This window comes from Pelmatolapia mariae, linkage group LG23, assembly GCF_036321145.2.
Source record: "Pelmatolapia mariae isolate MD_Pm_ZW linkage group LG23, Pm_UMD_F_2, whole genome shotgun sequence".
Classification (NCBI taxonomy): Eukaryota; Metazoa; Chordata; class Actinopteri; order Cichliformes; family Cichlidae; genus Pelmatolapia; species Pelmatolapia mariae.
In genome coordinates this window covers 19042469-19068550 of record NC_086246.1, presented here as the reverse complement: position 1 = coordinate 19068550, position 26082 = coordinate 19042469, and the positions used below count along the sequence as shown (strand labels likewise).

At 40.1% G+C, this 26082-nt stretch overlaps 1 protein-coding gene across 1 annotated transcript in view; it reads right to left on the bottom strand.

The window, feature by feature from the left end:
- The window catches only part of ptgfrnb (prostaglandin F2 receptor inhibitor b), an 83415-nt gene extending 69664 nt beyond the window's left edge, over nt 1-13751 (bottom strand). Inside the window, exons 1-3 of the mRNA XM_063467813.1 lie at nt 13482-13751; nt 6938-7050; nt 5334-5592 (exon numbers count right to left, since the gene is read on the bottom strand). Of these exons, the coding sequence (XP_063323883.1) occupies nt 5334-5592; nt 6938-7050; nt 13482-13527 (418 nt within the window). The 5' untranslated portion in view covers nt 13528-13751. The remainder of the gene's footprint in view (nt 1-5333; nt 5593-6937; nt 7051-13481) is intronic.
- Between the last annotated feature and the right edge of the window lie 12331 nt (nt 13752-26082).

Genomic DNA, 26082 nt, shown 5'->3' with positions numbered 1-26082 from the left:
TGCAAGTTGTCCTCTCTCACACGTAGCACACAACGGGAGATTTTCCGCTTCCGTTGCATTATCACTACTACGAATATATTCCATTGGTCCAGACGAGCGTGCCGCCTGAGTAGACCATGCAGGAGACGAGACGCGACTTCCACTCGCTTGGTGTGAATCCTTTGGACCGCTACCTGGTATATACTCACACTCAAACATCGCAACAGCCGAGCTGGATAAAAGACTCAAACTGTTTTCAGTGATCCCCAGCTTTAACTGCTACATAGAAATATGACCTCTGTAGAGTCTAAATGTCACTCCTTATCTATCGATCAGCTCAACACAAACCAGGCTGTCAAACCAAATCTGACGATCAGGCTACAACATGCTGCTGATAGCGACGAATACGGCAGATATGCATGAGTGTCGCTCGTGTTTTGTCGATTCGGCATCAACAGAACTCCTCCTCTCATGCTTTGATTCCTCGTTTGACCTTGGCAGATTTGCATCATGATGTCTCTGTCCGTTAAACAACATTCTTTCCATAGGAATAAATGCAGGATTTCAAGCACTTATTTGAATCCTTGAGGCATTCTTAAACTGCGGACATAAACAGGACTGCAACAGACACCAGTCAGACCTGGCAGTGGAGGTCAGAGTAGCCTGCAGGACTGCTGATGCTGATGTGCTGCAGTGCTGTCTGTGGCAGATGACAAAGGCAGTGCAAATAATCTGCGTTTTGCTCTATCAATTAAAATTAGCCTGAAAGGAGTTTTCAAACCCTCCGCGACCTGTACTTCACTTGTTTCTTACATAACCAATCAGCCTCAGTGGGCTGAAAGAGGCAGCGCACATTTGTGTGTCTGTGTGTGTGTGTCTCTGTAAGAAATGTGGCACACATATGACTCAAATGGTATAAATCTAGCTCATCATCTGCGTTAAAGACCGTCTCGGTCAGAAATATGTTGTCCTTTACGTGCTGCAAAACGAAGCACTCACTGATACATATGCTCTACATATACACGATAATCTCTCGCTCACAAACAGCGCTGCCTAGTTAATTCAGGTCTAAATTTAACAAGGTGTCTGGGGAGCCGTGCTGGGAAGCAGAGAGCAGCTGAACATGATGGTGCATTATGGAGCTAACTAACCTGCTGTCAGACAATGCTCTTTGTGAGTTCATTTCTTAAAACTTGCTCGGGTAAAATCTTCCTCAAATTACCACTTAAAAAAAAAAAAATCCTTTCTGGAGGACTGAATTGTCCTGAGAAGGACAGGTTGGGCACGGGTAAACACCAGATTAAACCAATGCGGAGAGTACAGCTTTAATTGCCAACTAGAAAAAGAGAAACCCAATTAAATTCAAAGGAAAATGCTGAATACATGTTTCTTTGTCAGGAAGTAGTTCAAATTAAATCTTCACACTGTGAATGTAGTAGATGATCTGGGTAATGGAAAGCGTATCTCTTTCAACGGTGTGTCTACAAAAGAATCTCGGGGCCCATTAGCTCTTCAAAGGATACAGTCGGTTTGAAATAGCCGGCTTTTAGCAAAATAACATCGGCTAAAACCTGGAACTTTTAGGCTGCAATTACGCAAGCTTAACTGCATTTCCTTTAATGGCCACTTGTTCAAAAAAGTCTGTGCCTACACACTCTTGGTAAAGAGTTCAACTTTAGAGAAAACAAACACGGTTCATATCTGATTTTCAGCTCTAAAGTTTATTTTTCTCTTCATAACAACTGTGCACAGGATGATTTCTGAGGATGGTGACTCATTTAAAATGCTTGGATGCTGACAATTATGCAGAGTCAGGCATGGAGAAGCTGCTCTTTGTTACAGGTGGGTGCTGTCATACATGGGTGTAGCTGCCAGCTGTCCTCTAGGCTTCACCTCTGCTAAACTTGTGTCTCTGAACTTGACCTCGTCTCATAAACTCTCCTGTGATATTTATTTTGCATCCTTGGATTATTCAAATGAATGATTAATATATTATGCTAAATCTATACAGATTTGTCCACACTGGATATGACAGTAAGAGTTAGTAAAGCTCTATTAAAGTCTCCCTCTACAGCCTGTTGTTTCTTAGTTTCAGCAATGAAACTGAATTAAAAACAAAACATAGATGACATTCTGTCGCCTAGGCAACCACCAAGATCCCAGTGCCTACAGACATTCAGTAAAATATGCTGGTCATTGGATAGTTTTAATAAATACCTTTAAATAAATATCAACGTTTTCGACATGTTGTTTTATTTTTAACTGCAATTCTGGTCGAGTAGCTTTTATAGTGTTAATTCAACATATACTACAAAATAAAATGACTTTTTTAAAGTACACTTGTGGGCATTTTATTTTGGAATTATCCAATCACAGCATCCCAGGCACAAAGCCTGTGATGTCATCAAAGGCACAAAGCCTGTGATGTCATCACATTCTGTCATTGTAAATCCATAAATAGGAGAGAAATACAGCCAACTGTAGCGACTCTTCGACGGCAGAACTACAAAACAACCTGTTTGTTAAATCCAAGATAAGGAAGACGCAGAAAAACACAGACGCAGACGCTGAAGCATATAAAATGGCAGAAGCTGAGATGGAGGTGGTCGTGGGACCAAAAATAACAATTTTGCAAAAATCGAAAATTGACCTCAAAAAACCCCAAACACCAAATCCTGAAACACGTCCTCTGGCACAAGTTCAACCAGAAGTGGACGTGAAAGCCAAGAAAAAAAGGGGGCAAAAACAGAAAAGAGTGGCTGACGAACCCAGACGACCGATTACTCGGGCGTATGCTCGGGCTCTTCTGGAAGCCCAGAACAACGCGGCTGATGGAAGCAACCCGAGAAATGAAGAAATGTCAGAAAACCCTGAAGGATCCTCTGAAATGGAAAACCCTGAATCCATCCCTATGTCAGAACCAAAGGAGGACGTGAACATGGAGGCAGAGGCAAACATGAATAACGCCAGTGGACAAAACCCTGGGCCAAATGCAGGGACGTGGCAGCCCAATCCCAGATTTATACCCCATCATGGCAGAGTCCAGTATGATTCATGTTGCGAGATCGTTGCTCTCAGGCATCAACTACAAACCTCCCAAAACCACCAGAATGAGCTCTACTGGAAACTGGTAGCTGCTAATAAGAGGGCTTCTTATTACCAGTCTAAGGTGAGCAAACTTCATGCACAGATGATCGCCGACAAAAAACAGCATGAAGAAACAATTAAAGAGCTGATAGAGCAACTGGAGGAGGCTAATGATAATAAAAAGCCTGATAAGAGCAAAACAGAGGTTCAAACAAAGGACAACCAAGCAGTTGTCATGCTGGATGACATGATCCGTGTCCTGCATGAAGACGTCAGCGACCCTACCACAGAGCAGTGTGTGGATTCTTCTACCCAAACCACAGAGGCTTCACACACTGACTCTGTAGGTCTGAAGGAGGCTGAATTTGAAGGCCAATGCAGGACTCAACAAGAGCAAATAGGGACACTCCAACAACAGCTCCTAGAAGCTCAAAACCATCTCAAGGAACAGGAAGATAAACATAGGCAGGACCAGGAGACACTGAACATGGAAATCAGTGAGCTTAAATCCCAGCTCTGCTCCAACAAGGAGCTTCATGACATGAAAGTAGAGACTCTTTATCAAGAGTTGAAAGAAGTCAAAGCGTCCTACATTAACATCACACAGGAGCAAAATGACCAAAATTCCAACACAGCAAATGGAAAATCTGAGCTTCTGGTGGAAAAAGACACCAAAGAACAGGACAAGGAAGAAGAAGAGGACTCCCTGCCACAGACTGCAGTTACTGTACGTGACTCTTTCCAACAAACAGAAGACAGAGAGAAAATGATAACTACCAATCCAGCTGAACTTGAAGCTGAAGCTAAGACTGTGCCAGAGAAAAAACCAAAGAAGAAGAAGAGGAACTGGCTGCGTCGGCTTTTCAGCTGTACCAGTCCACAGACAGACTGATTTACACAATTGTGGAAAAACTAAATAAATGCAAAAAAAAAAAAAAAAAAAAAAGGAAAACATAGACGTGTCATTATTTCATATAGATTTCAAATAACATACCATTTGATGTCAACATGTTTTTGTTGCATTTGCAGTGCTCGTGCTGTTATATTCTTATGATTCTCTTCATTCTATCAGTATATCCTTCAGCCTTGCTTCACATATTTACTGCTGCTTGATCAGCCTTAAGCACAGGTAGAAACAGATCACACATCAGAGAATCTGCTGTGCATCGGCCTATCTAAAAATGAAAACATAGATAACTTAGCTGAACTTCATAGATCTGAAAGTTGACCAATGCATACATAGTGCTAAAATTCAGGTATCGTGACCACACATCATTTTATTTTATGCTGAAGTCAATTGTTATCCTTTTTTAAAACTATATCATATAATAAAGTCTGTTTTGAAGTTTACTATGGTAAAAAAATCTTTTAAGGCTTTGCAGATATACTGTAACTTCATAGGTATGAACCAGCAAAGCATTTTCATCATAAATATAAAACTTCATTAGGTAGATCTGTTCAAATACTCATTAATGCAAATACCTGATCAGCCAATCACATGGCAGCAACTCAATGCAGGTGTAAAAGGTGAGGTCTAAAAAAAACCTTTAAGATGGATTCATATTTTCTTAATCAGTCTTTAATTATGAAGCAATCACCTAACTCCCTCTGACAAACAGACAGAAATTTATAAACCATTTTTAACTTTTTCCAAGGTGAATATTGTCTGGCAGCAGGTGCCCTTCCCCTTCCAAATCTCGTCAAGGACAATTACACTAGCTATTACAAACATTATAAGCAAAATAAACCATGTAACTACACATTTCTCCTCCACCGTGGCATTGATATTCTTCATCCAAATCCGTGCCTCCCTGGTCCTCATTTGACACAAGCCAAGTACTCCCACCTGACATCTGCTCCCCACGAGTGTGACACTGTGTCGAGGTACGCGTGTCTATGCAAAAACCAAATTATAACCAGTGATTGTCTGAAACCAGCAGGGGTGTTCATGTGCAAGAGGACACATCCATGGTCAGCAGAGCATTAGTAAGTTGTGGGGATAGCTGTTAAATGGACCAGCATAACCAAATAGCCTCAAACGCAAAGTAAAAACACAGCTACTCTGCATCAGAAGCTTTGTATCCTATAATAAATGACCACAGCTAATTTTCCATAAAAATGCTGCTATTTAATTTGACTGGACGGAAACCCCGTAAAATAGGATTTACACCTATTTAATAATGAAAGGACAAAATTGGCAAAAATTGGCACACACACACACACACACACACACACACACACGCACACACGCACACACACTTTCATACCAGTGAGTTGGACCTGAGCCATATAATTTCCACTGATGACGTAGTCGGTGCTCGGTGTTTGACACTCGTAGAAGCCAGCATCCGTCAACTTCACCTCAGCAATCTTCAGCTCCACCTCGTTGTCTTGGAGACGCACCACTGAAATGTCGCCAGACGCCACACGCTTGCTGTAAGTCTGGTCAGAGTAGCGAGAGTCGAAAGAGGAGATTATCTTTGTCTTCGGCCCTTTCGCGTCCTTTAACATATTCCATTCAAAATCCTGCAGAGGAGGGATAAAAACAATCCGAGTGTTAAGTGGATGCACACACATAAATATAGGCGGAGTAAATTAGAAACACTGGGCCGGAGCAGTGGGGTCACCAACCAAAATAATATTCAGCTTAATGGGAGTACAGTCATTAGTGGCTTGTGAGCCAATAATGTAAGAGACTCTGAATTCCATTACAAAGTGCCTTAAAAGTACGCTTCCATTCACTTTTTACTGTATATTCAAGAACCTCAGAGGACGAAATCTGACCCTTAGTGACAGTGCTATTAACAGCTGCAAATAAACAGAATATGTAGTTCAATTAATAATCTATTGGCCACAAGTAATACACTAAAGATTCATACTCTCCAGAGGATCAACTCTTTCAATTCTAGGCTAAACCAACAGCTTTGAGGAAAAGATATTTGAAAACAGACGGGCAGATTTGCACAGATGACCAACCATCTTTCAGCGGACCTACGTAAGATCGATTTTTATGCTTATGATAGTATTTAAATATGAATTCTTAGCTGTGTCCACGAGCAAGACTAATAGGTTGCACAAGTATTCACTGGATTTGACATATTCATTTAAATTTCTCAACATAGCCTTGGGTCAGTCTCGTCTACGACATTCTTCTCAAAGAAACAAATACAGCACTCAAATTCTTGAGTCACCCCTGATTTCTCTATATTCATGTATTTTTTAATAATAGTTCTCCAGGCTTTCGGAAAGTGTTTGAAAAGAAACGCTGGCCAACACCCTTGGACACTGGCTAATCAAGGTAAAAGTCCAGTTCTTGTACCTGACTACTTTAGGAAACAGGATTTTTTTTTTTTTAATGATGTTACATAACATTAACCAGTATGTCACATCAAGTATTGATTTTAAAGTTTGTTAGAATTATTCAAACTCTGTTTTTCTTATATACTGTATTTTTAGGCAAGTTTCCACATGTTTCAGTAAAGTGCCACACCTATTATCACCTATTAAATGAAGGGAGGCTCAAGACTTTTGCACAATAATTTATGTATCAATCCTCAGCTAACAGCCTGACCACAAATCCATTATTTACCCTTTTTTGAGCCATGTTTCCTAAAAGTTTACAATATTCAGGTATTTTGGGGGTGGAGGAGTACATTTAATTAATAAAAAAACTAACAAAAGAAAATACAGCTCATTAACTATATTCATGCAGAAGAAAATTGACATTTGCATCATTTCAAAGTGTAACCCATCTGTCAGAAAAAGCTTCAAGACTGGTGTGTGTGTGTGTGTGTGTGTGTGTGTGTGTGTGTGTGTGTGTGTGTGTGTGTGTGTGTGTGTGTGTGTGTGTGTGTGTGTTGGGGGAAATGACCTGCTCACTAGGTCCTGTGTATTCTTTTACATCACATCTGATGGAGACTGGCTGGCCCTCCACCCGGATTAATGGACCAGGAGGCACCGTCACCACACGGGCCGAGCACCCACCTTGAAGGACAGAGAAAACATTTTAAAAGATTAAAAGTCTATAACAGGAAAAAAATAATAATATTTGGAGGCTTAGTTGGAATCCAAAACCTCTGAGATGAAAGAAAATTCACCCTTATGTAAAGTAAAATGGAATTTACATGAAGAATAAGCTGTATTCGCATAAATTCGGCAAGAAAAATGTTTAAGAGGGAACAAGCTACAAGTCTGACAACCAATTAACAAACTCTACTGTGTTAAAGAAGAAAGATTTTACCAATTGAAGTTGCCTTTTTAAAGACAAACATCAACAGAGACCAAGGCACAGATACAGGTCTTGTTGGAACTTGAGTGAAGTACTGACGTTATTGATGATGACGGTGCTGAAACCTGAATTGCACTCTCTCCACGCACATGTATTTCTATACACGCTCACACCCACATCATTTTCTCTGGCACGAACACCAACCGCTGGTTATGACAGCCCTCCAGCAGCTTTCAGAGAAGGAAGAAAACAACAGCGAGAGGCTGAGACTTATATGCGCCTCTTTAATTTAGCTTCAATTGCGTACCAGATCATTAGTGCTGTTTGGTTACATTGTAAGACTTCTTGTATCAAATCAAACCATCTGCATTTCATTCCTCCTTAGGCAAAGTGTTCGACTCTTGAATTCCAGCTGGGTAAGAGCATGTAGCAACACAGCCGCACTGACGGCGCTATGTACAGTTACGCGATACTGTGCTTTCTGGTCGGTGAGGCGCGGTCCACACTCCAATTAATGCCAAGATCATCAGCTGGTTTTAATGAGCCACACCAAACTCATCCGCACATTATCTTCAATGTAGGGTAAATAATAATATGGTAAAGTAAGTATTTTTTGGTAAGTGACGCCCAGATATGAAAGCTGATACTGAACATGCAGTCAGATTAGTCTATTTGTACTACAGTGTCAATTTAATGTTGACTCTCCTTTAGGAAATTCCATTTTTGCCTCGTGCCAGGTGTCAGACAAATACGACAACAATACAGACATCACAGTTACAGGCATTAAAGACAGCTCAAACACAACACCCACGTCTTATCATATTTCAACTTGGTTTGTTCAACAGAGTTATACTACAAGCTATAAAAGACCAAGTGCGATACGTCACTGAGGATGTCTCGCCACTTTCACACCACTCATGTCTACTGAAGCTATCACATGTAGTGTCTGCCCCTGCTCACAATCCTATTGAGTGTTCTTCTCTACAGATGGTGAAAACACCACGAAAAACTCACTTTGATGACTGACGAAACATTTCTCCCACTAAAAACGCTTCATCCAGATGAACAGAATCAATTTGTGGGGGCCATTAAAAATACCAATAAAATACCATTTATGAGGCCTTATGTAGGAAAAGTTCTTCAATCCCTGTTGCACTCAGTTCAGCCCGCTGAAACGCCTTATCAGCTGTAATGAGTCCTGTAGGCATCATCAGTAGGCGCCCGCTTTCACTTACTATCAAGCTCAGTATTCAGTTATCCTCCATTGTAACCACTGATAAACCAGAAGCTATCTAAATTACAAAGGAGACAGCTAGCCTTTCTGTGTGCTTTGTAAAACGTGACTTATAATCAGGATCTTTTCTTAATCTTAACCGAGCAGTTTTGACGCTTCCGCCTACTAAAACTAAAGTGAACAGGATGTGGAAAGCAAATCAAACAAAACCTAAAACAGGAGTTTCAAACCCCCATGACGTCTCCCATCCAACTCTTGTTTGGTTTAATCTGAAGAACTTAGCCTATTATCTCCAGTCAGAAAGACACAATGACAACCAATGAGGAGTGTCTATACCTGCTGACTAAACAGTACAGGAAACATATTGGACTGATAATGAGGAACGGCAATTCAATTGGCTATGGTTTGCAACAGGTGTCTGTTTAACATCCTCCGTTTTATTGAAGCTGGGTTTCAATTAGCTGCTTTTACCATCCGTTCTGTCAGTAACTGTACTATGAGAACAGCCGCACTGCAAAGTGTCTGTGCATTGAATTTTCTTGAAGGCCAAGAAACTTAAGCAGTCATGTCATGGCCTTTCAATCGGAGCATTTCCACTCTGTTCGAAGCCAGATTAATAAAATAAGGAGGAGAACAACCACGCAGATCATCAAACAGTTTGGGAAATAATCTAATAATTAGTTCTGTATAGACTTCATAGAACAGGTCTCAGAAATTATTAAGTTTTAACCGTCATCGGGACCTACCTGGTCAGACTGTTGTTTGGCAACATATATTGTAATTTCAAAAGCAACCCTAAGTTTAATTTGGTATTTTTTTAGGTCTATATATACCAATCAACATATCACCAAAACCTCTATACTGAGAGGTCTGCAAGCAAAGGAGGATTTGTACAGCAAAAGTCATGTCTTCTATCTTTAAACCCTTAAACCTATAAATGGATCAGGAAAAAAAAAACACAGTACTTCAAGAAAAAGCCCTGTGCTTGCATGAGCCATCAATACTTGTGAGAGGTTCAATTCTTATGTTTTTGGCAGTTGGCCTGGTGGTGTGAGTGCATGTGTGAGCCTGCTGAGTGTGGGGTTTTTTTCTGCTTTGCAAGTAACAATGAAGTAAGAAGCATATGAAACCTACTGTTCCACTTCACTGTCTGTCTACAGTGGTCTACAGTTTAATCTGTCTCCATCTTCACATCAGACATGCATGGTTGACAGGTTGGTCTCAAATGACAATGTGATGCTAACAGTGAACATCCACTACAAGGAGCACCTGAGGCTCCCTGAGGTTTTCTGCACCACCAAGGCGAAGCCAGCAGCAAGCAGATCTCCTCCAAATGCCATTTAAAGTACTTCCTTAGCTAATGCTAATGCTAAGTTACTATCACGTGATGCAACCAAAAACTTTGCTTCCCTTTTAATTTTAAGGTACATTAACACAAAAGGGTCAAACAGCATGAGGGCCATTAATCACCAAGAGGAAAAACGTTGTTGAGATTTATGTTTAAATGTTCAAACTTAGTTTCCAGCCTGTATGACTTTTGGTCTCTTGTGAAAATAAAAGATTGGAACCAGCGGAGCCCGAAAATCCCCGCAAGGTCTGATAATCAAATACGATTTTGTAAAAAAGGGATATCTGGATATTTTTACGTCACTGTGTTGGAATGAGCGAGCACGTCTGGATCACCATCTGGACGCTCAGTTGGCTTGTTATGTTGAGGTGACGCTTACTGTCAATCTTATCAGCAAAAACCCTGAAACCTGTCTCTTCTGTCTTATAGCTGATGTTTTATTTCTGCTTCATTAGAGGCAGTTATGCTATTGCTAACAGACAGGTGACAAGAGTCAGCCATTTACAATTTAAGCTTGTACCCCTTATTTGCCCTCGTTTGATTTTTCTGCTTCCAGATGAGTTTTCTTATCTGAAAAAAAGAAAAAGAAAAATCCCCCTTCCTATATAAAATAAGGCATCAGACTGTGACACCATGTCTCTAATTTCCTTTTTTTCCTTGTAATTCATGACTATGTGTCGAAACATTGCAATGAGTCACCACAAACAGCCCTGGTTTGGGGGCCCTGAGTCATGATCAGGTTCAACAGTTTCTTCCAATAAAAGATGATTGCAAAAGCTTTGATGGGATTATTTAACCTTTCTATATTAATAAGTACGATAGATAATCTACATCTATAGTTTGGGCAGTACTATAATAGATACTGTCTGGTATTATAGGTGTTCTTCTCATTTCAGACTTCTGATTCACCACAGCTTTCAGAAAATCCCATGATTTATATAGACGAGCACAAAAAAAAAAAAAAAAACTGGTTGGTTTTCAGTGAGCTTCACCATAAACATTTCTGTTGGCCTGACCTGAGAGTCATTAAATAAGCATAAAGGTCACCAAACTGGGGCTGAAAATCTTCTGCATGATAAAAACAAAATACATAATACATGATCAATTATCTGGCAGAACTGCACAGTAACAACTGACAGCATTTAGGGTACATTATACAATCATGAGAAAAAGCTTTTTCAAAGGGACTTTTTGCTATGAACAAAATAAGATCCCATGAATTAGTAGCTTTTAGAAAATAATAACTTAAAGTACTGGTTTTCATTAAGGAGAAAGTTTGGCACAGTCTTTTTTTTTTTCTTCGTTTTCTTACAATGTTGCTTCAGGTCATTGCAGTTTTTGGGTACTTCTTTATGCACAGCTCTCTAAGGTCCCTCATGGCATTTCAGTGTAGTTAGTCTGGATTTTAACTGGGCCACTGTAACACCTTGATTCTTTTCTTTTCCAGCCATTCTGTTGTAGATTTGCTGCTGTGCTCTGGATCATTTTCCTCCTGCAGACTGATGGTCTCAAAGTCTAGAAGACTTTGGAATACAGAGAAGTCCACGGACAACTCAATGACTGCAATGTGCCCGGGGCCCGTGGCTGCAAACAATCCCAAATCATCGTGCTGACAGTTGGTATGGGGTGTTTAGCTTTTCAACAAATGTGCTGTGTATTATGGTCAAACATCTCCACATCTCATATGTCTCAAGGACATTGTTTGAAAAGTCTTGCAGTTCGCTCAGATTAAACTTTGCAAACCTAAGCTGTTCTGCCATGTTCTTTTTACAGAGAAAAGGCTTTCTCCCACCAACTTTTCCAAACAAGCCATACTTGGCTAATCAAATTCACTTGATTAGCAGCACCTAGCTGCTATGTAACCTCCCTAATTCTTTGGGAAGCAGTAAGGGTGTACTTAGTTTTGTGACATGTGACAACTCTCTTTTGCACATAAATGTATGCAGTTCTTCTTTGATTTTAATGTGTGACCTCTGATTGAATGCTCTCTTAAAGTAATACATCATCTTAAAAAGAAAATAAAACTCAGAGCACATCTTTGCAAACTCTTTGAGGTTGAGTTTGCAAAGATCGAGGAGATTGAAGAACTCATCCCCAGCTCCAGGATGAAACACTGGAGCTGGATTCATCCAGTGTCAGGGTTAAGACTTTCTAAACTTTCATAGATGACTGTTAATTAAACACTAACAGATGGATCAGTTGTCCCGTTATCCTAGATTTAATTTTGATGGATTTGCACTTAAGAGGCTTCCTCCTCTTCATGGGTATGGCTGTACACGGGACATTTGGGAAACCTAAGATGGGACCAGGCTCTGTAGGGACTACCTGAGGTCACACAGCAAGTGATCTTTAAGCCCTGCAACCAGAAACAGATCAATAGTCTGTTATGTGATGTTATGTTACCTGAAGCATGACAGTATTTTGCATATTATAGTCGCTTTCTCCTTGTGTGGAGTCAGAATACACACAGCATGAGCGCTGGCAGCATCTGATCATCTTACACTGCACTAATTTAAGCCAAGTCCCCAACTCTCTCTCTCACACACACACACATATACTGGAGAAACCCTGTGGCAGTCATGGTTATGCTCATAAACATATGGCAACTGCAGTATCCAGGTATGCCAGTGAACAGGCCCTGGTTTGTCCCTGTGGAGAAAACCAGCCGAACACCGGCTTGGTCTGGCTTGGCACTTTGGCTCAGACCAGTCTGATGTGATTATAATAATACAGCTCATCATTATGGCCGGGCCATGACTTCTCAGCAGGCTAATGGGACCATGTCAACTCATGTTGGCTAATTGGTCTTAATGGGAGTACAGTTTGCTAGGCTAATGAGAGGCTGAACAGGACAGAGACTGAGAGACAGAAGAACACCCGAAACTTGAATTTTTTCCTTATTTGTCCTTTTTTGTCCTAAGCTCTACCTTTAAATAGAATAAAGTATTTATAACACGTTTACATAATTTTATTAAAAAAATACACACTAAATAAATTATCACTGGTGGAAAAGACTTCAAAACGTTCGCTTAACACACCTGTATGAGAAGGTCGACACTGAGAAAAAATGTTTTTATCGAGGAAGTAGGTGTAAATTTTTACCGCGACGAACTCCATTTAAAAACAATACATTTTTACGTAACTCTAACAGTCACACCCAGCCGCGTCTCAGATAACAACTCGGTCATTTATTTTCAGTCTCTTGGATTGACTTTTCAATTCGGCTGAATCCAATACACCAACCGACACTCCTGTTTCACTGAAATTTCAACTTTTTAAGGAGGCTAGCTTGCTGCCCTCGCAAACTTATTCCATCCAAATCCACAGCACTAGCAGCGGGAGCCAGTTGCAAAGTTACAAATACATTAAAAATAAGTCATAGTTGATGGGTTGGCTATATGCCGAATTATATAGGTGGTGTTAAATATGCGGAAAATGGTTTGAATTATGTTTTAAAATGGATGTTCGCTGGTAGACAACCGAAAGATATTAAATTGTCAGATTTCAAAACAGAGTACAACGCTGGCTTCTCGCGACCAGAGAATGCCGACATCTATCGGAGTTAATTAGCCATCAATATAGTCAAGCAAAGAAATGTCTCTTACCGAGCATCAAAAGCCCGAAAGCGAATGCGAAAAGACACTTATCCATGTTCCCTCCTCTCTTATTCCACTCGTATCCTTTTTCCTTAATTTCCCCCCCGCTTTCTTTGTCCCGCGTTGGGGGTAAGACCAGTCCTCTCCCGCCGCTGTCGGGCAATCCAATAAAACTCTCAGATGTGTGCAGTCAGTCCGCACCGCACACCGGGCGGAGCCGCTAGTCAAAACGGATGCACACACCGCGGTTTCTGATCCAGCGAGGCGAAAGTCCGGGTCCGGGGGGAGAGCGTTTACATGACACTTACACTGAACCGGTGTAATGTGTGTCTCTGTGTGTGGGAACTGGGACGAGCTACATAGAGAGGGGGGTGAGGCTGATAGAGGTGAGAGAGAGAGAGAGTGGCCGGAAGTTAGGTGACGGTCTGGAGGAGGGGTGGAGGGAAATAGGGAGGTCCCAGGTGGAGAGAGAGAGATTCCCACATCATTCTTGCTCTGCCACAAGTTTTAATAGCGAAGATCGCAGTCTTTATTACACGTCGGACATAGTCCAGTGATGATATGATGGATTTCTCCATCACAGAGCTTCAATTACAGCAGCTAAATCTCCAGTGATTATCCTTTAATATCGACCTACCAGCCCAGGCTAATACACCAGCTCCTTGTGTATAATAATTGATACATTTGATTGATTTCTCTCTACAGTAATGTTGCTTTCATGATGTGTTGAAATTGATACTTTGATACCCAGGATGCTTTATGATAATAATAATAATAATAACAATAAAGCTCATTTGGAAAATTACTATAAACATTTGAAAATCGGCAGTGATAAAGGGCCAGTGCACTAAATTAGGAGTACAGAGAAAGGTCGGGGGGGGGGCACCTAGGAATTTATGGCACAGGCCACAGGAGAAGTGTAAAAGGAAGGTGGGGGCTGAAACTTCTACTGTTAACATGTTTCCTCAGGTCTTCCAAAGGCAATGTATTGTTATTTTTACTATTATATAAGAAATATAGTCATTATAGTCAGTTCCATGCACAAACCACATATATTTGGAGGCTAAAAGAATCCGCAAAAATCTATGTACTTCCCTTCCAGAACGAATACTCCTGCCGCCTTGTTTGCATGCTAACATTTCTCCCATTTTCATTTTCCCTGCGGCCTGCCCTTTCACCAGCGCTGACACATCCCAGTTGTCAGTTACAGTCCTGTGGCCAAGCCCATGCTGTCTACTTACACAAAGCCACTGGGCAGGGCAAAGTTCACAGCTCAGTCAGCCTCTCCACTAGCAAGGAGACAGAGAAAGAAGCAAGGGGCCAAGAGGAGGTGAGGACTTTGGTTTTGCAACCTTGGGGTCAAAGGTTAAGACTTCGTAGCTCATCTGCGTTGGTGCTTTCTAATTTTAAAGTGTGCGTGTGCAGCCTGCTACTGTATGAGGTCCAACACCGGAGACTCTGTTGTCGCACAACATCTGTTCAATCTGACACATACATGCAGGACACACGCAGGTTTATGTTATTGCACCACTACTCTATCAGTTATTAACTAGGTCATGGAGTCTTGGCACCACCTCTGGTTTCACTGACTGTTATTCCTACCAACAACCTCAGTTATGATTCGTTTTAGACCGTATGAAGTCACTTATTCAGAAAATATGGAGCTAGAACACCACCTTCTGGTCACGGAGAGGAACACTGATAGAAACAGATAAATGGAGACGAAATAAAACAGGGAGACATAACTGGAAAATATAACCAAATCCAGGGACTGTAGATGATCTGAAGGTGAAGGTTTTACCCTGCTAGGATATGATCAGGTACCAGCTCAATTCAGTTAATGACCACCCATGACATCACGGCCAGTACCCTTACTGTTATGTGTGTTTCCCTGTGAAAGAATGTGTGCGTATTTCACTGAAACACACTCCTGGACACACCCACTGTCACATGACTTGCCTCAAAGGTGGTTATGGTGGACGCTTGCATGTCTGTGGGTAGATATTGTCTTAAGAATGCAGTGTGGACACTTTACAGGGTGAGGGAGAGGGTACACCGTTCCACTTACCTATCACAGGGCTAACACAGAGTGAAAGACAACCAGTCACACCCACATTCATACAGCTTTGAATCACCAACTGAAGCATGTGTCTGTATCTATATAGAGGCCACCCAGGTGCAGGGAGAAGGAAAGGCTCCAGCTGGCTCATGGATTCAAACCCAGGATCTTCTTGCTGTGAGGCGACGGTGCAAACCAGCAGAGCACCATGCCACCTGCACAAAGAGGTCAAATTCAAGTGTGGCATGAGAACTCATAGACGTGACAGCTGATCCCACTGGAACAAAGTCTCTCTTGTTTTTCTGTTGTTTTTCACTTTGAACAGTGTCTTCAGCGTGCGAGGCAGGCTGTGTACACAGCAGCTGATCCACTGTGCACTCGTTTGGTCTTACAGAGTATTACAGAACTCCAAATATATTCTGGGTTTTTTTTCTGCTTACATTCTGTTACACACCAAAGCTCAGTGTGTACATGCTAGCAAATGTCTCGTGTAAGTCTTCTCCAACACTGAGCACATTGTTTTTGATCCAGGATTTGATCCAGGACATGGATTCCTACCAGCTAGCTGCCTTCATGCACGCTGCATCTAGCTGAATTTTTTTTTTTTTTGCTTTTCATTGGAAGAGTGACAACGTGTCCCCTGCATCCACTCACATGCATGTATTCTTGTCCACAAGAAGTATTACCAGAGGAATTTCACACTGCATTAAGATATTGTATCAAATCCTGGACAGCACTACTTCTGCATGCAAGTCCCTCAATAAAGCCACAGCATATAATTTCCCATCACTATCATATACACTGGATGGAGGTAATATTGCCCTAAAACAGAATGATCTCTTCAGGAATCAGGATGGAGATGTTTCATCAGGTCTAAGAAACTTCTTTTCTTATTGATTCACAGCGACCTTTCCTTCTCCAGGGAACATCATGGCAAATCCTTCCAGCCAAATAGACCCCAAAGAATAAAAGAGTATCTCCTAAATGTAGGAGTTAAGGCAGGAGTGTCAAACAAAAGGCCCATGGGCCAGAATTGGCCTGGCAAAGACCCCAATCTGGCCACTGGATCACTTTTGAAAATGTGAAGGAGGGCAGAAATTTTGGACTTTTAACCATATTTTTTCATTTTACAGGTTTTCCTGCTACTATATCCCTCCACTGTGAACATTGAAACATCTAAATATTTAAGAAATATTTAACTGTATTTATTTTTTACAATCTAAGCCCCAAAACAGTCCTGCTGACACTTTTTTTTTCATCTATTGCATCAACATTACTTTACCATGTGGAAAAAGGTAAGACATACTTTTAAAACTGCACTTCTTTTTCTTAGATTAAATATCTCAGAGATTTAAATGTGCAGTTAAACTTGGTCCGACCCTCTTAAAATTTATGTTGTGTCAATGAAAAAAATTGTTTCCTTGAACAAATAAACTATTAGCTGTTGATTATGAGCTACACTTCTAAATCATCCTCCCTTTTCAGCTCTGACAGGAAAAAAAAAAAAAAAAGCAAAACAATTTCCTGTAACAGATTTTTTTCTATTAAACTACACCTGCCTAGTACCAGGATGGACCTTCTGTGTAAACTGCAGCCTCAGTTTCCTGTTCTTTGAAAGGGGTGGCACCCGGTGTGGCTTTCTGCTGATGTACGTGGCGTACCTGCTTCAAGGAGATGGGCTCCAATAGATCTAAATAATACCTACATGAAAAACCTCTCTCTCTCTCTCATACACACACACACACACACACACACACACACACACGTCTGGTTTGCTATCCTCGTGGGGACATCCCATTGACATAATGCTTTCCCTAGCCCCTTACCCTAACCCTAACCATTAAAAATGAATGCCTAACCCTAACCCTTACCATAAACCTAACCATAACCTAATTGTAACCCTGACAGTAAAACCACATTTTGAGTGTGAAAATTGCTTTCAACCCCGAGGGGACCTGGATTTTGGTCCCCACGGTGCAGAAAGTCCCCACCAGGATAGTAAAAGTCAGATTTTGGTCCCCACCAGGATAGTACGAACCCGTACACACACACACACACACACACACACACACACACACACACACACACTCTCGACAGTGAAGTTGCTGAATGGTTGACACAAATCCACTACTGCAAAATGTTTCCAGTTTTAAAGACAAGTCCACTTTGCTTTTGAAGCTCTCTGTTCTCTGTATTTATTTGTTTAACATTAGCACTCGTTACAGACACATTTTGTTCTTCTTCATGGTTTAAGCAGTGTTCTATTGCTGAGTTTTACATGTCAGTAACACATTTTTACAAATACTGACTATCCAACCCCCCAAATTGAGAAACAAACAAAAAACATTCACTAATATGTGTTGTATTTCATCTCACAGATATAATAATTGTGATATATTTCATCCTTTAATCTTTAATTACTTTAACTGTGGATTTTATTTTCCTAAATAGTTTTTAAATAATTTCACATCTTAAAAAATAATCTTTATTTCATTCTAAAAATAACCTTATATTTCTTTTATTTAAAGACCATTAAAGAAATTCATTCAAAGGTAGATGCAGATATTCTTTTAAATCATTTAATTACAAGCAATTACAATTCCCATATTCATATCTACTCTTCATATAATTCCTTATATCAAGATAAAATTTAGAAGCTTTTTTTCCCCTGATGTATTTCACCTTAAATTCATTAGGTTGCAGAAATGTCTAAAATCTGCTTCTGTTTGCTGATCTGCAAACCTTCAAACTGAGTTTTACTGAGTTTTTTAATCACACATTTCATATCCGGAAACAAAACAAAACAAAAACAACAACAAAGACTCAGCTTTACAGATAATAATAATGAAGCAAAACATTCATACAGGAACAAATTAACTTGGATTAAAGCACCATCTAACATGACAGATCAAAGAACTTGGAGAAGTGTAAACAAACAAACAAATTATGAAAAACAAGGCAGACAATATAAAAACTTAAAGCTGCAGCATTCTTTTTCAAAATTTTAAAAGCTGCAAAGAACTCATGCACAAATTGTTGAATATGAAATAAATTAATCATTAAAAAATTAACAATTAAATAAAATGTAAGAAAAAATAGTAAAAGAAACAACTTTAACTTTTTAAAGAGTTTTTAATCGTCGCTAATATCCTTATTTTTACTTACATTTATAAAATGTGTATAGCGTTTCAAATTTTTTTATGTTTGTTATTTTGCCTCCAAAAGTTCCATATAGTCGTCAAATTTATTCACATGGCTTGCCGTGTATTTAATGTTCATTTACTAAATCTTGCTCCTCTGCAGCTTTAAAAAAATTCACACAGATTCAAAAGATGTTTCTCAAATTGGACAAGCTTTGGATATTAAATATTAAAATCACAGATAAAACTGCAGACTCTGTGTTGGGGCTGCGTATCTGCATTGCAGATGACCCTTAGGCCCCCTCAATAAAGTCAAAGTCAGCCCCTCTCAGCTACAAGTCAAATTCATTCCTACAATTTGGTAATGTAAACTAAACACCCATGTCGCTGATAAATTATTAATGTGTGAGCTCACAAGTGATTAGAAGTGTGTTCAGGTATAATTAAAAAACACTTTATATGAAACATGAAAATGAAACAGTTCATCTTCTGGTATACAAAGCATTTAATGACTGTTACTGTGTCCAGCACTAATGATAATATCTTAAAATTAAACATTTCAGACAGTACAACAGTACATTTGCATAATGACTGAAACCAGCCCACTGAAAGAACAACAACTACAAGGAATAAACAACTGTTTATAAGATTGGGGAAGACTGCAGTCAGCTGAGACTGAAGAAGTCACTTGGATGAGTGACGAAACGTTTCTCCCACAAAACGCTACGTCCAGATGAACAGAATCAACTTTTGGATATCTGAATTAGGGTTACAGTTACTCCAATACTAACCTGTGGCTTCCGCCCTAAAAACAGCATTATAGGAATCCTTTATGATAGTTCTGTTAATATGGTTTCTTATTGTGTAATCATTTGAGGTGCTTAAAAAATTCAGTTCTGTGTTTTTTGTGTTTCTTTCAACCTTTGTTATGAAGAATTTAAGGTGCTGCCAGTTTATCAATCTTAACTAATCCACAGAGTTAATGTCTTTGACACCAAGACCCAAGGAATCAAACAACCTTAAGAGAACCTGTAAACTGGTAAAAGTCCTCTTAATAATATACTGCTGCATGATGGTAATGCACAATAAAGGCAGTACTGAAACATAAGGCTCACTTCTTTGGAATCAAAAAACAGAGCAACAAAAGACACATAATTAAGAATTTTGTTGAGATATTTCATCCTGTTACTTCAATACTTCAATCACATTAGGTTGTACAAGAACATCAAACCTACTCTTCTTCTTTTGGGGTCTCATGGTCTCGTCTGCAGGGAGAAATTACCAGTATCCAGACCTTCCAGTTCCTGAACACAAGAACACATTTCAGTCTACACCATTATCCTCATTAACAGTTACTTACAGATTAGCTGTAGAGTACACATATTTACTCCAAAGATCTGTGAGCATAGGCAGTAACAAACAAGCTACAGCAAACACACAGATTACTGCTTGGGTTTTATTGTGACTTACACTGTTGACGTCCTGGTTTGTCTTTACTTTGGTTCTGAAGAACTACAGAAAAATGTGAAATATGTTTAGTCAAAAACAGTCTGCTGTTTACTGGAGTGTTACTGTGACCAACAAGTCCTGTTTTAAGACAAGAAGTCCAAACAACATCTCTCTGTCAATGCAAGTTCCAAGTCAAGTCAGCTCATAGGATTAAAAATAAAACCAAAAGTCCCGATTCAAAGACAACTCAATGCTAAAAACAAGCAAAACCTGAATCAACCATTAAAAATATTGGGGTGGCACACCAACATAATTTACAGCTTTAATATGCTGTCAGATACAGTTTACTAGAAAAATATGGCAAAAGAGAGAGAGAAATAGCAGTTGTGTAAATCTAATAAACTTGTGCTCAAGTTTATTAGATTTATTACCAACATAGTCTTGTCAGAGGTCGCCACTAATGGGGGACAACAAATTATGGGGGGGTGCCCCCCAGCCCCCATTGGTGCTGCACCTGCATTAGATTTATGATAAGAGGAAGTTAAATAAATATGTGGTAAAATTTTGCGTAGGTTTGGAAGTGATCAATAACACTCAGTCTGACTGTCTTTTTCCTCCTTTAAATACCAGAATTCACTCAGAATCCTTTCAGCATTAAAAAAGAAACAGGACCCACCTCCTCTCTGATGAACATACTGGTGATGATGAGCCCATAAAGGCTGAGGAAGCTGCTCATGATGTAACACGGTGTGGAGTCGTACAAGATTACAGGCTCTGTGGAGGTCAGAGTCAATGGTTAAACAAAGCGCAAGCATGAGCAAAGTCTGAAGAAATGTTAAAGGGAGACTGGTGTAGATATTACTTTTCCTGCTGTATATTATTACTGCTGAAATAAATTAATTGGGTCTGGGGCATGACTTCCCTTGTGACCATCTCAAATTGCAGGGGAAAGAAACAAATAAACATAACAAAATGCAAAATTCCAGGTCCAAGTGTCATACAAAAAGTAAAGACTGAAGTGTTTTGAAACACTTTTTTAAATTGTTTTTTTCTTGTTTATCTAAAAAAATACTTGAGCTAGGGCCTTCTTGTTGTTAAGATAACACTAGTAAGCCTCTGAAGCCAGTAATGACAAAAAACAAAACAAAACATGGATGTAAGAGATAAATATCTGTGTGTGGTTTGTGCTTTGCTTTGCTCTGCAGGAGCTGATTGAAATAATAGACTGTATGAGCAACACCTGGGCCCAGTGAGCCTGGCTATGAAAGCTCCCTCCCTTCTGCAGCAGGTCTCTCAGTTGCTCTCTGCACACTGCCTTGATTTGGAAAACAGCTTCATAGACTGGATTGGCTCAGACTGCAACCATATTGGAAATTTGTAGCCTACACTTTAAAGCCAGGTTTGTGCCTGGAAACCAAGCAGTTTAAATGAATTCTACCAATTCTGCCAGAAGAGTGGTTAAATATCCTCCCTTACATTTGCTTATGGGCACAATACCAAAAGTAGAACTCAGGCTGATTTGACTGTTCGATTTCTTGGCAATATAGAGGTTCTAGTATTTTTTTTTAGTGCTAGACTCATCAAAGTATCATTAACATTATCATAATTCATTCACGCAGGTGTGAAGAAGGCAATATTTCCAATATATAGTCATTGTAATATTACCAGTATTCATATAATTTGGTAGAATTGGTCTGAAAAATGCTTTTAAACATTTAATTCAAACAGAAAAGCAGCAATGGTGCCTTTAATGGTGTAACCAGTGCTTCACATGTGTTCTCTTACTTGTAGGAGTAACTGCAACGGTTCCCATTTCTTTGGTACTCTCCACAATTTTTGTCCAATTTCTTCCACTTTCATACGTCCACTCCATCCCTTTGCATTCATAATTCCCTTCATCTGACATCGTCATTTTCAAAATCACCAATTCAAACGCTCCATTCCTGCCAGTGACCAATCGGATGCCTCCTTCTGTATAACGCCGGGCAAACCTGGACCCCGTGACCAAGTCTCCATCAGGACCAAATGTCAAAATCTCCTCTGACGTCGTCCCCTTCTTCACCGACCAGGTGACAGACAGGTAGGTGGGGTGGATGAGCTCCCGGGTGACGTTGCAGGAGAGAGTTAGGTCACTTCCCTCAGTGATGACTGGGGGCGGGGTCTTAGGGGACACCTTGAGGGTGTTAGGAATGACTGATGGGAAAACAAAACAAAAAAACATTTTCACACACAAACAATGTTATAAAAAGAAAAAAAAACTAGTAGTAAAAATATTGACTTTATAAAGTACCATGTGCCAAGATAGCCTCTACAGCAGGGTTGGGCAATCAATTTTCCCAAGGACCCTCTGAAGTCTAACATCCACAACTTTAGGATATCATTTTTGAATTTTGTGTGGGTGCATTGACGGCTGATAGGGACATGTGGGGTCTGCACTGCGCTAAGCGGTGATACGGGGTCATCCGACACCGGCTCTGAGAAGGAGGAGGAGAAAGCCCAGGAATTCACTCCACAGAAGATTTTCTACTGGAGCTGTCTTGTGTTGACACCCTACACTCAGCCTTCGACCAGGTGAGAAGAATTGATGGTCAGATGGCGCGCCCTGAAGCAGCGCTGACATTTCCGCATTTTGTATTGATTAGGGACAGACTGCATCGAGTGAGCTGTGACACTCGCACAGAGGAGGAACACATCCAGTTGTTGGTATCTTGAAGCTGCCGGGAAATGATTTTCCAGGTGGTTCATTACAACCCAATGGCCGGTCACATTGGGTTGGTATGACAAAACTTTGGATTGAATAATGGCTCAATTTTATTGGCCGGGCAGATGTGCACCAATAGCGCTTGTCCTGCCCAGAGTGTCATCTGGTTAACCAGCCAGTCATACAAAAAGGGCCTTTGTGCCCTTTACCATTAATGGATGTCCCATTTGAGCACATTGGCCTGGACCTTATCGGGCCGTTTCACTGGAGTGCACGTGGATATTGCTTTGTATTTGTTCTGGTGGATTATGCAACAAGATACCTGGAAGCAGCGCCGCTGTGCACCATTTCTGCTAAATCACAACAACATTTGCTTTATAATGCAAAGTAAAGACCTGCAGTATAAGGGATCAAACAGATGATCCCTTATGAATAGCAATGATGGGAAGCAAAAACTCTCTTAACAGGAAGAAACTTCGGGCAGAACCAGGCTCAGGGAGAGGCAGCCATCTGCTGCCACCTGAGGCAGCAGATGGCTGCCTCAGGTGCTGCCACCTGGCTGAGGGGAAACCCCCTTTGTGAGCATTAAGTCAGTTTCTATAGGGACAGCTCAAACCCTTGACAATGCTTTTATACTGTGTATAAACTGGAAGCTATCTCCTTAGTTTTAACTTGATTTTACAAGGTTTGAGTGTTACAAGGTAAAGTACATCATTGCAGATCAGAGGTTTGTACTATGGCTCAAAAAACCCCCATCAGTTCTTCAAATAATATTGGTATATGATACTTTACAGTAACATTTTTTGTTTTTTATTATTATGTGCAAATAGAAATAATTTATGGTTTCTAAAGACAGCCAGTATGCTTAGATATGTATGAGTGCCTGGATTTAAAAGTTTTTGTTTTTTTGATCAGACATTTGTTAAATTTAACATTTGTTCAGGATTTAAACCTCTTTATTAATAGGTCAGAATAGTTAAATACACACACACTTTCATACCAGTGAGTTGGACCTGAGCCATATAATTTCCACTGATGACGTAGTCGGTGCTCGGTGTTTGACACTCGTAGAAGCCAGCATCCGTCAACTTCACCTCAGCAATCTTCAGCTCCACCTCGTTGTCTTGGAAACGCACCACCGAAATGTCGCCGGATGCCACGCGCTTGCTGTAAGACTGGTCGGAGTAGCGAGAGTCAAAAGAGGAGATTATCTTTGTCTTCGTCCCTTTTGCATCCTTTAACATATTCCATTCAAAATCCTGCAGGAAAAGAGGGGAACAAATACGATGAGAATGTTACATTAAGGCAAACTTTTAACAACATTCAAACTTGAAGCAGAGGAGCATATGTTTTCTAAAAAAAAACCCCAAAACAACAATAATAATAATAATAATAATAACAATAATAATAAAAATATATGTGAGGGACCAAAGATTGGATCAGTCTCACACATGACATTCTTGACTTCTATAACTGAAAATAAGCTAACAACAAATCCACTATTAGTTCATTTTTGAGGCACGTTCGCTAAAATCAACAATGTTCAACAGTTTGAGGAAGAAACTAAAATAATAATAATTCACTAACTATATTTCTGACAGGAGAAACCACTGCATATGGTGGTCATTTGCATCATTTCAAAGTGTAACCCATCTGTCAGACAACACTTCAAGACTGGTGTGTGTGTGTGTGTGTGTGTTGGGAAAATGACCTGCTCACTAGGCCCTGTGTATTCTTTGACATCACATCTGATGGAGACTGGCTGGCCCTCCACCCGGATTAATGGCCCAGGAGGCACCGTCACCACACGGGCCGAGCACCCTCCTTGAAGGACAGAAAACATTTTAAAAGATTAGAAGTCTATAACAGGAAAAAAATAATAATATTTGGAGGCTTAGTTGGAATCCAAAACCTCTGAGATGAAAGAAAATTCACCCTTATGTGAAGTAAAATGGAATTTACATGAAGAATAAGCCGTATTCGCATAAATTCGGCAAGAAAAATGTTTAAGAGGGAGCAAGCTCCAAGTCTGACAAGTCTGTAACAGAAAAAATTATGTGTGGAGGCTGAGTTTGACTCTGAAACCTCTAAGGTGAAAGAAAATCCTTCTATATATGAAGCAAAAATAGAATTTACATGAGGAATACGCTGTATTCATATACATTTACCCCTCAGTACAACAGACTATTGAGGTCATATTAAAGTTTGCTGGGTCTGCAGCAGCTTGAATAAGGTAATGACATGTTTGACAATGACACTGATGTTCAATGTTTTAATCATGGACACTCAGGTGTACTGAAAGCCACACTGGCTGACTTGCAACAAATCCTGGCTGAAGAACAGGAAGCCAAGCTTGGTCAGTTTGTGACCACACATCCAGACCAGCATGAGGAGGAGCAGCCAGGCTGTTGTGGCTGTGTGTGGTTCTTCCACATTTTTCCACAACAAAAGAGACACCAAACAAGACTCAATAACAGAATAAGTTGTTTTGGCACGGGCATTTTCCATTTTGAAATGCGACATCACTGAAGGCGAAATAAACAGGCCTTTGTCTCATCTGCCACCTTGCTGAGGTAACACTTAAAACAGGTGAGGTGCTGAGTGAAATGCGTCCTTCAGGATGCTGCGGACTTTACTGTGGCAGTGAGACCTGTAGAGCTCCTCTAAGAAGAGGGGAGCACTGTGCTGATGACTTTCTGTGGTCATCCTGGGCAGGCAAGTCTCCTCGTCAGCCAGGGTTTTTAGTTTGGCAGATACCCAGATGCATTTGTCAGTGGCGATGGTGTTCGTGGAGTGCTTGATGTAGGAGACCTCAGATGGAGTGTACTCATCCAGGTTTCCCCAGAATAAAAAATACTCTTACATCTACAGACTTATGTAACAGGTTTCAGAAATTGCTTACTTGTTTTAATACAGATTTTACTTGCTGTCAAATCTTGTTTTTTTTTTTGTTGTTTTTTTAATTCTTTTTTGTTTGTGGTTGTATTTTGCCGTTTTTTACATTTTAATTTATTAGAATCTATTTTAATCTGATGTTTTTTTGATGTCTATTTCTCTTTGTGTGTGACCTTGGGTTTTAGAAAGGCGCCCTCAAATAAAACATATTATTATTAATATTAGAAATTATTAAGCTTTAGTAGTCAGCAATTGAGAGGTCTACAAACGAGCAGTGTTGGGAAGGTTACTTTTAAAATGTATTCCATTACAGAATACCGAATACATGCCCCAAAATGTATTCTGTAACGTATTCCGTTACGTTAC